Consider the following 10,934-nt stretch of genomic DNA (forward strand, 5'->3'; position numbering starts at 1 on the left):
TTTAAAACCTGATTCACTTGCAGCAGCGTATGCCATTGAAATAATTTTAATACGCCTCGTAATTAGGGTTATTACTTGGAGCCATTTCATGAAATGAGATTACACGATGGTATACCAATGATTTTATTCAACTATTTTGAATTCTCCCCCAATTCTTGTTAGTCCTCCTTGGCCTCATTCTGTAGCAATCTAGGAAGAGAGAGCCTAAACACAACCCAAGAAAGAAGCACTATACAAACTTTGTATGATGGACGAAGGCTTTTCACCTTCTCATGCAAAAACTCAATTTGCACTCCAACTTACTTTCTTTTCCCTTTTCCAATTTAAGCCCTTCAAGAAGAAGCTTCTAAGCCCTTCTCTCAATGGTTGGAAAATTCTTACAAAGTTAGAGAATCAAGTATGGAAAATTATCTGCGTTCACCATTGCTTTTTCCCCTTTTTCTTCCTCTTGCTACCACTGTTGCTGCCATTCCCATTATAACTGCTCTTCGGACCATTTCCAGCCCTGGCAGACGGGCTCTCGGCGCCACTGCTCCCATTGAAATTGTCAAATACACCTGCTTGCACTGCATTCTGCAACCATTCAAAGAATTCTTCCTCTGTCATGGTCTCTTCCATGTTCGATGTTGGCATCCTACCACTTCTGTGTCCTGAACTAGATCCCTTGGAAGTATTATGCTTGGAAGTAACACTAGTGTTCACATGAAAGCTTGGTTTGTGAGTGTTGGCTGGACATCTCATTCCCTGTCAAAATTCAAATATTTGTACATTCACTCCCTCGTCCGGTGTGATAACAGTGTGTTTCCACAAACTAGGAAATTTATCGATACTATAATGCGCATGCAAGATATACTAGGAGTACCCCTTTATGGACATTATCTACCATGATCTTCATTTATGATCATTGACATAAAGCTTCATGAAAGTTTTAATTCAGGTATTAAACACAAATTATATTACCTGGCATATATACCATTCAGTAGCATCATATATCTTGCTATCAGCACAAACATATGCAGAGGGAGCATCAACCTACATATAAAAATGCAGAAGTATAATTTAACGATTTTTTCAAAAATCACTTGTGCAGTCCTTCAACAAACAATGAACTGGCTAGATGCACCTTGCACGTAAAAAGGAGGAAGAGTAGGTATATACCTTCTGCAATAATCCAAAAAGGAATGGTTGAGAAGATTGTTCAACCCAACCATCTCCATCTTTTGCCTGATGAAAGTCTTTGCAATCCTGTGGAAGCAAAATACCCAGAATTTTAAATCATAAGCACAGTATACTATTATACAGTCATTAGTAAGGAAATGATAAGTGGATGGACAGAGAGAGAGAGAGAGAGATTAGACAAAAAAACAAAAAACCTGGCACCATCTTGCTTTAGATTTTGACTTCTTCGTATGTACCCAGACATGAAAATTATTGCACTTTTTGCAAGCAATGCGCCTTGATTCTCCAATAGGGTCTTCACCTTCAGCCTCTGAACGAGTAAACCCAGAGGCAAAGAAACCATGCTCTCCATTCTGAACAATCAATTACATTAGAAAACTATATAAGATGAAGACTTGTCATATGAGTTCAGAACATGGGACCAATAAGTGAGGAGATCGACCCAACTTCAAACTTCTAAGTGAAAGCCTGGGCCACTAAAATCAAGCTGTTCAAATTCAGTCCCAACCCACCAAAAATGAAGACTAGACATTAGCAACCAAATGAAAATAAGGCCAAGTAGCATAAAGGTCCAACTGAACTACGGCATACTATTCAGACAAATCTCAGACAACTATATCAAAATGCTTGTGAAGGCAACCTGGAGAAAAAAAAATGTGCCATATGAGTTGCATTTTTTGCCAATGGTGTTATAGGCTTCAAATTAATATGCATCTAAATTATGGACTAAATCCTCCCAAATAATCACATCGAAGAAATGCCCATTGGCCAAAAAATTATGTCTCCCTCAAAGTGGATTTGGCTTCTGAACCTTGCTGTACATAGCAACCACACTATTTTCAGATCAGATACTACTGATGGAAATATGTCAGTGGCACATATATGACGATAATTGGAAGCCAATCACATATAGAAATTGACCACAGAGAAACATATGTGCAAACCTTCCGGGAAGTGCCTTTACGGAAATAGTTTAGCAAATCCTCCCTCCTTAATTCATCATCATAAGCTTTTCGCTTCAAGGAATCTAGCAAAACCTAGATAGAAGTTAAGACAGCAATGATTGTTAGGGTAAGAATCATGCACAAATAAAAGTTTTTAGCTCGTGCTACAACCAACAATAGCCAATGCTTACCTCATACGCATTTTGAAGTTTCTTAAAAGCTTCTGCAGCCTTCTCATTGCCCATATTTTTGTCAGGATGAACCAGCATTGCCTAATAATGAAATAAAAATATATATATGTATCACTAGATAAACCAAACAAATATCCTCAATTCATTAATAACAACCGGATATTATGAATATTTGCAAGTAATCCCTAGATACCACAAAATACATATTTAACCTCAATAACTCAAAGAAGCATATTTAATTGCTTATATAGAAGTAAGTTCAACATGGAGAAGAATCAACTGGATATTAGGAATATTTGCAAGTAATCCCTAGATACCACAAAATACATATTTAACCTCAATAACTCAAAGAAGCATATTTAATTGCTTATATAGAAGTAAGTTCAACATGGAGAAGGATGTAAATCAATCCCTACAAAACTAAAGGGAGACTGGATATCACCTCACCAATATATCCGATAAGCAAATATAAAGCAAGCAAAGAATGTCATATACCTTTTTTCTATACTCCCTCTTCAGGAAAGAAACATCCACATTCTCATAACGGGACAAACCCAGCACTGAATAGTGATCAGTACAGTTCAACAACCGTATAACTTCTTCTTCAGAAGTCAACTCAGAATCTGTCCCACTGGTTGAAGGAACACCAGGGCTATGATCTGATGAAAATCCAGGGCTAGTTTCAGAGAAAGAAGCATGAAAGGACTCACTATTGAAGAAGCCCGGTTGACCTTCCACTCCTGCAGACTGTTCAGGGGGCCTATTGGATCTGCGCTGGTTAATGCTATTCTTTAGGAAGAACATCAGAATGTCACTTGAGATAAAAGATAGATAGAAAGCCAAAATTAAGCCAAGCCATCCAACATATGTCCATGCACAGTATACAGAATACACAGTGGTGGTCAATAGTGCAAGACGTTCATGACCCAACATGAATGCCAACCCTGAATCAGGAAAAAAAGAATAAAAAAAAGCTCTTAGCAAGCTTGTCAAATAATAAACACAAATAAAGAGATGGTACTTAGGAAAAAGCAAAAGAACTTACCTCCAATGATAATGACAAATAGTGTTATCCAGAAGCTTCCATAAAGCCACAGGAAAACAGTTCCAGAAATGGCAACTACCAAAAGTCCAAGGGTGAGGCCAATGAAAACTCCCACAATTGCAGCTATGGCCTGAGCAATTCAATTTTTAACACATTAAAAGATGCACATACAAAATAGATCAGCTGAAAAAAACAAAAAGCAATGCAGAAGCTGTAGAGGATCTAACATGCAGCTGGAAAGCACAAACATACTATTACAGAGAGTTTTTTGTTTGTGAAATACTCAATGAAGCAATGCTGATACAACATTCCTAATGATTATAAAAACCGTGTCAATTACTTTGGAGAGGCAACCACACAGCAAAAAAGCCAGGACTTCTAAAATAGCAAATACTTGTGAAAATATGGATTTAATAGACTTGTGTGCACTTAGGAATGCATGGAAAGAATTGTACCACGTAACAGATTAAGATGAACAGGCTTACCAGGACAATAAGAAACTTGGAAATCCCAACCATAGCAATTGCTGACATAATGCTACACCATATAACTGAAAAGAAGGATGTTGTCCCTAGCCGCAGAAAGGAATCAATGCCTCTAAGAGTGCAGTCCAACCAAATCATTGATAAAAGAAGCATTATGTTCCTAAAATGTATGAGCCATTTCAAAACAACAGGATACGCTTGCACGGTCTTCAGTTTAACATAATCACGAGCATTACACATTTTGGTTGTTACTCTAGCAAACAACGGTCTGTGCCTCTCCAGCCAATCACCTGCCACCTCCAAAATGGATGACGTTGATGCCCTCAAGTTTCTAAATGCTACATTGCCTGAAAAATCCACATTTTCCATCATAGTTTTTAGATGCAAGCCATTAAACAAGTAGTTGAATCCAACTTTTGCATGTTTTGGATCACTTTCCGAGCCAGGTAATGTTCCATTGTCATGACTTATGCTGGGGGTTTCACCAGAAGAACTACTGCAATACCCAGAATTGTTCCCATGTGATGCTGACTGCCCTAGATCATGTGGTTGGTCTATACCTTGCTTCTCTTTCCCCTGAAATTTGCCAGAAGTTTGCTTAGTTTTGTTATCATCTCCAGCATTGTTTCTTTTTCTGACATTATCTGTAGTAAAGGTACATGGTTGATCACCATCTGGGATATCCTCTCCAGGAAAGACCTTCGACTCATTCATTTTCCTTCGTCCCTTCATATCAGGAATTGCATGCCCTGAATCTGAAACCTTTTTCTTGTGGTCTGATGCATGACGATCCACTCCATTCCTCTGTTGATTTCCTTTGCGAGCCATAGCAGTTATCATATAACAGTAGTTGGAGAGGAAGAGAAACTAGTCCATTTCCAGTTCTATCAAGGGAAGCATGACTTGCAGCATTAGTTACATGTGAAAATAATTACCTGTCACCAAAGAATGCAGACAGTTAATCCTGTCAAATCTTTTGAAACAGATTCCATACTAAAAGAGCAACAGAAACTTCAAGAAGCTTCCTAATAACTACTCGGATGTCATTGGTTGAACCTAAACCCCATCATGAGGAGGACACACCATGACAATCACAATAACTACACATCAACAAAAAGCACATTCAAAAGAGATGATGATTTAATGTTCTGTCACATGAGGCTTCAAGCTTCAAAAAGTAAATTGTACAACTGCACAACACTTTTTGGTCAATACATTCACTACATTGTTGCCAGGGAAAAATGTGCCTGGTAAATAAGAAGCAATCAAAACCAGATAAAGGCAAGATACTCCTCAAGTTCCCAATCTTGCGTTTTTTTTTTTACTACCACTAATTTATGTCCATCTGAAAGGAAGATCAAAGAATCAAAAAATCACTTTGACATGGAATACCAAGTTGACTGGAAAACCTACAATTCATAAATACAATGTGTAGGCAATAATGAAAATAGCAGAAAGTGGTTTTCTAAGAGAGAACTTCAGCTTTTTTACAAACCAGAATCTCCAACAACATAAAAGGTTATGTCCCAAACAACAAAACAAAATTTTCAGTAACAGCTTAATAAAATAGCATAATACAAGAACTTAAAACCAATGGTAAACAGACTTAGGGCTTAGGTAATTACCAATAGAGTTTGAAGCAAACCCACATTATATAGTCACGGTATCACGGATATGGTGATAGTGACGATTTTGAAACCCTAATGAACAGAAGGTGAACTACTTAAGAAATTAAGCTAGACCAAGGCTAAATATTTCAGCCCAGCTGAAAATATCAAAAACCCAGACAAAGAATTGCGGAGGGATCAGTATCTGAAGGTTAGTATTGGCTGTTCCTAAAACGAAAGCACAAACATCGTCCAGTAATTAGGAGAACAAACCAAATGGCGGCTTCAATCAAAATGAAGAGGAAAGAAAATGAAACCCACCAGCGAACCAAACCCCCAAATGCGATATCAGCAAATAAAATCAAGTCCTAAGCTTAAAAAATTGACAAAAAAAACTTAATTAAAAAATCCAATCCTCCAATACAGAAAAGATAAATAAAATTAAGGAAAAAGGCATACCTCGAGCTAAGCGCAGCTGGAGGGAGAAGGGAAGTGAAGAAAAAGACCCAATAGCCAGAAATGATAGAAAACGAGAACAAAGCCCTAAAATAAGAAGTAGATGAGCAATAAAAGAAAATGAAAAGGGCGAAAATAGCCTTAAAAGATCATAAATTTCTTGTTCCTGCAATTAAACTAATATTTCAATTTCATTGACCGGAGCTGTTCCAAGAGCTGATTATGGCATCGTCGAGAATTGAGAATGAAACGACAAAAACGCAATAGGGAGAGGGGGATAGAGAGAAGAAAGACTCCATACAAAGCTGTAAACACAGCTGCTTCTCAACGTCATCATCATCCAGGATAGATGGTCTTTTGTTTGGGTGTGTTTGGGTTTCTGAGTTACCGTACCTTATTCCCTTTATGGATTATCTTGCACTGCTCAAGCTTGTGATCTTGCCAGGGTTTGTGGACTTTAGTGTTTGGTAGTTTTTTTTTTTTTTTTAATTAATACTTCATAGAAAAAAAAGAATTAATCATTTTCCATCATCTTAGCTCATCGAAAAAATAACTAAAATGTACAAAAAAATATTTATTATATTAATTATTTTTTTAATTATTATATTTTTAATTAATAAAATAGAGAGTATTAAATAATCAATTTTTTTGTACCTGGTATTAGTATTTTTTTAGTTTAATAGAATATGTAAAAAATTATAGAGTAATTTCTTAAATTAATTTATTTTCAATTGAAAACAATTACATGTTGTATATTTGAATAATTATATTAAAGAATTTATAATTATATATGATCTAGAAATATAAGGAATGCAAATAAAAAAAAATTGCTCATATGATTAATTTTTACAACCGTATTTGTCATTTTCTTTAATTAAAAAAAAAACCTACCATATTTGGCATATAATAATAATAATAAAAATAATAACAACAGTCAGTAGCAATCTCTTTATTGTTGTTGTTATTGAAATTTGCGTTCACATTGTTGGCATGTTTCTTGGCTTCTTGATACAGAAACACCTAATTTTAAAACTTTGGTCGTATCGCCAAATGGAAATGGCAATGGCAAAATTATAAACAAAATAGATTGCTCTAATAATCCAATTTCCTGAAAACCCTACTCTCTTTTTTTCCCCTCCCATTTTGGTGTTATTCTGGATGGGTGAATTTTGTATGTAAAAGTGATTGATTCTCAATGAAATCGCCCATATTTTGCTTGGCAGACCCATTTTCAATGAACTGATTCTCTGACAAATTTTCCCTTGGAATTGGATTCTGGGTGCTTTTCTTTTAACAAATTCTAAATGGGAAATCGTTATTGTTGTTATTATCACTTATCCTCAAAGAAGAGAAAAACGTATACAAGTGTGTACAAAGTCAATTCCAGGCAGAAATGGTCATTCAAGTACTTACTGGTCATAATCCAATAAGAAATAAGAGATATTAGTAGTCAACAATACAAATTAAACATCGCAGAAAATTGGAAGCAGGAATCAGATTTTAACACTTTAAAGTATGATGATGATGATAACACACAAAAGCTGATAACAATGGCCACATAGAGACAGCAACGGAAAGTTGCAATCCATTCCCTTCAGAAAATCAGATAACATTTATCGGACGGTTCTAGTTCAGTTCTGAGTAAACAACCCGAATTGAACCAAAATATTAGAATAAGATTAATTTGGGACGGTTCTTGAAGAACCGTGCACGCTCCTACAAACTGCAAATGAATGGAAAGCAACTTTCAAACATCACCCTCAACTAGAGTTATAGCAAAAATAACAAGCTGAGCTTCCTGTTTTCTTCTTCAAACACAAGACATTGCACTTCATGAAAATAGTAATAATAATAGCAAAATTGCCTTGCTAATTATTCATGCAATGTAAATATCCAAACCAAAGCCACTATAGCAGCATAAGAATTTCATACTTAAAAATCATGAAGATCTAATAACTAACAATTCAAAGAAGTTGTAAGAATAAATTTCTGTACAGAAATTTTGTCAAGTGCTGACCACAATTTAATTACAAGAGAATATCGTGCTCCGAAATGCATGTGCTGAGAACCACAATGGCAATGCAGATTTGTTCTTCACAGAATACATCTCTTTCCACACTCTACTCCTCCGATGATATACCAAAACCTGCTTATGAGTTGCCATGAAAACACATTCACCGGTCTGGCTTATTGGGAAAATACCAGGCACCATTCCACGAATACATCTCAGGCTCACTCTTTCCACCTCATGCCATCGTTCACTCTCATAGTCCTTCATCACCCATATTTTCATCCATGCCTCTGAAATCTGTATTACAGATAAACACCCATCTGACTCCAACAAATACACCCTATTCCCAGCACCATAACTCACTTCCTCTGGCAATGAAATCTTCCTCCAAACATCACAGCCCATATCAAGCGCAAGTATACATGAAAAACTACCAGTTAACCAATGGAGTGCACCATTGACAAACACAACCTGGTTCCTATTCATATGGGTAAAATGATCATCTTGAAAAGAAACAAACTTCCTCCATTTATTCAAATCTGAATCAAATACCAAGCATATAAATGTCCCATCTGGCCTATGACCAAATGTTCGATGATAACCCGCTAAGACAACATTATACTTCTGCATTGATAAATTGCAAGCCAAACCAACTAGAGTGGCCTCACCATCAGGATAAAACCTAGTCACATGCCTTTCTCTACTCCTAGGAAGCAACTTAAATTCCCTAGTCATTGGATTGCAAACATAATAAACACCCTTATCAGGGATACTAGAGCAGCATAAAATGCCATTACACGAGGCCCTAACTTTCACTCTGTCTTTCAAGAAATCTAAGGAGAATTCAGAAACACCCCTTAAATTATCAATACAAATAAGGCTAGATTTTAACTCAGAAGAATCTGAAATCTCTACCAATACCACAGGGTTCTTAGCAGCTATTTCATTGTAGAGTTGGATAAAATAATTATCTGATGATATTCTGTACCAGAGTTTACATACGGTTTTAGCTCTAAACAGTGACTTAACAGGCAATCTTGCAAGTATTTGAAGAATAACTTCATCAGGGAAAATCCCATCTGTTGAATTCATAATTAATTCAAGAAATATAAAAAGAAAGAAAAGAGAAAACCTCAATTACCCAGATATTGGAATGCAGAAAGGGCATCGGATTTTCTTACCGGAGACAAATTTCAAGATTGAGTAATGGAAGAAGGTGAATTTCATTGATCCATTTGAGATAATGAAAAAAATAATCTAATATTTTGAACCCAAAAACAAAAAATCAAACAGGGGAAAAGGCAATATGAAGATAGGATTAAGTTGAAAGGAAATTGGAGATGGTGAGAGAAGGGATTACACGAAGAATGAAACGAGGAAGAGAAAGGGGGAAAAAGGGGCGAGATGCGGAGATGTGTACACATAAGATACCCCCTTGGGATTACGTTAATGACCAATTAAGGGTAATTTTGATCTATGGTGACTCACCTTAAATGTTTATTTTGTATTTTATTATTCAATTTTAATTTATTTTAATAAATTTTATTTCAAATGAAACCACACTGACTTGCTAAAGCAAATTTTCAGATTAATACCTCCTATTTATCACTCAACTTTTATCACATAAGAATTTAAAAATTATAATTAATTAAAATTAAAGAGGTAATTATTAACATATTTATTAAAAGAATTTAAATAATTAACTAGAAAATAATAAAAATATATTATTTTAATATAATCATTTTGAAAATGTCATCTTATATTTTATCAATTTTAATTTAATACATTTATTAATAATTTAGTTACTATTTTTTATTTTTTATTTATTTTGTTATTCTTTAAATTTTTATTAAATTAATTAATGCAAATTAAACTTAAATAAAAATTAATTTTAAGACTTTAATTTTTTTCTAATTATTAAGGAGTTACTTTTTGTTTTAGAAAATAATTAATAATGAAAATATAACTTTTCATTATTTAAATTAGTGATAATTTTTTTTGTTTTAGAAAATAATAATTTTTAATTAGAATTAAAATAAAAAAAATTCTATCTAAGCTGCAATTAAATAGTAGCTTTAAAAAATAAGTATTATTTATAAAATTTAACCGTCAATAGTGAAAATTTTTATTTATTTTTTTATCAAATATTTAATCATGTATTTTTTAAATTAATTAAGTTTTACATTTTATATTTTTATAATTAATTTTTACTATTATCTATTTAATTATTAAAAAAAATCTAAATAAACGGGTTAATACTTAATTCCTTAACTACAACTAATTACAAATTTTTAAAATTTTTATTTTATACCATGAAAAGTTTTTTAAAATTCTAAATTCAAATACGTATAATCAAATTAAATAGTAAATATATAATATAAATTATTATAAATTTTAATAATAATTTTATTGAAATAAAATAAAAAGGAAGAGAGAATATGCAAAGGGGTTGTTAATCTGTTATAAGATGTTGGAGTAATATATTTAAAAATAAAAGTAAAATTGAGTGATTTTATTGAAATAAATTAAAGTTAAATAATAGAATGAAATGTTAAATGACTTGGATCAAAATTACCCAACCAATTTGGGCTTGGGCTTCCAGTTGTACGTTTCTGAAGGGCCAGAAATGAGGAGAGGGACATGACATGGACAACTTGCTTATGAAATGGGCTTAAAATTTGCGGCAACTTCCGTAAGCTTATTCGATACGATTCTTCTACGTGCTTTGGAATCATCGTACTGATATTTATTATAAATTTATATTAAGCATTAGCAATATGGGATAAAAAAAAAACATATAATATTGATATAAAAATGTTGCAATATATACATTTTTTTTTTGAAAGCAAAAATAATCATATATAATAAACTTGAACATGTGAAATATTACACTTAGAGGAATAAATATGAGTTTACAAAAACCAGATGCAAAGTAATCAAGTGAATATCGAGTGTAAGAATGTAAACATAAAATGAAAACATGAACATGTGAATCAACTATGAAAACCAATTCAAT

The 10,934-nt window shown here is 33.7% G+C and overlaps 2 protein-coding genes across 4 annotated transcripts; both read right to left on the bottom strand.

Annotated features, from left to right (window-relative positions):
• Window positions 1-89: 89 nt before the first annotated feature.
• Window positions 90-6,287, bottom strand: LOC110611323. Of its 3 annotated transcripts, XM_021751572.2 has the most exons (11): window positions 5,911-6,287; window positions 4,516-4,779; window positions 3,845-4,420; window positions 3,360-3,489; window positions 2,810-3,258; window positions 2,315-2,395; window positions 2,124-2,216; window positions 1,374-1,532; window positions 1,159-1,245; window positions 961-1,032; window positions 90-744 (listed from the first exon to the last, which is right to left on the bottom strand). In XM_021751572.2, exons 2-11 carry the CDS (start codon window positions 4,552-4,554, stop codon window positions 418-420), a joined length of 2,013 nt encoding a protein of 670 aa, XP_021607264.1. In that variant the 5' UTR covers window positions 4,555-4,779; window positions 5,911-6,287; the 3' UTR covers window positions 90-417. The 3 variants fall into 3 exon arrangements, with proteins under 3 accessions (XP_021607264.1, XP_021607262.1, XP_021607263.1); XM_021751570.2 differs by having other exon boundaries at window positions 3,845-4,779; XM_021751571.2 differs by lacking the exon at window positions 5,911-6,287 and adding an exon at window positions 5,470-5,724 and having other exon boundaries at window positions 3,845-4,779.
• A 1,511-nt stretch (window positions 6,288-7,798) lies between these two features.
• Window positions 7,799-9,379, bottom strand: LOC110610623 (F-box protein At5g49610). The gene has a single exon (XM_021750628.2). The coding sequence runs from the start codon at window positions 9,008-9,010 to the stop codon at window positions 7,931-7,933; it is 1,080 nt and encodes a 359-aa protein (XP_021606320.1). The 5' UTR covers window positions 9,011-9,379; the 3' UTR covers window positions 7,799-7,930.
• Between the last annotated feature and the right edge of the window lie 1,555 nt (window positions 9,380-10,934).

The sequence above is a fragment of the Manihot esculenta genome, chromosome 3, assembly GCF_001659605.2.
Source record: "Manihot esculenta cultivar AM560-2 chromosome 3, M.esculenta_v8, whole genome shotgun sequence".
Classification (NCBI taxonomy): Eukaryota; Viridiplantae; Streptophyta; class Magnoliopsida; order Malpighiales; family Euphorbiaceae; genus Manihot; species Manihot esculenta.

What these genes read in the sequence shown, in the direction of transcription:
- LOC110611323 (XM_021751570.2), bottom strand. Translation starts at nt 4,684, where the DNA reads ATGATAACTGCTATGGCTCGCAAAGGAAATCAACAGAGGAATGGAGTG. An exon ending in GTAAAGGCACTTCCCGGAAG is followed by an intron (nt 1,533 to 2,123) that starts GTTTGCACATAT and finishes TTGATTGTTCAG; the next exon opens with AATGGAGAGCATGGTTTCTT. An exon ending in TTTTTGGATTATTGCAGAAG is followed by an intron (nt 1,033 to 1,158) that starts GTATATACCTAC and finishes TTTTATATGTAG; the next exon opens with GTTGATGCTCCCTCTGCATA.
- LOC110610623 (XM_021750628.2), bottom strand. Translation starts at nt 9,010, where the DNA reads ATGAATTCAACAGATGGGATTTTCCCTGATGAAGTTATTCTTCAAATA.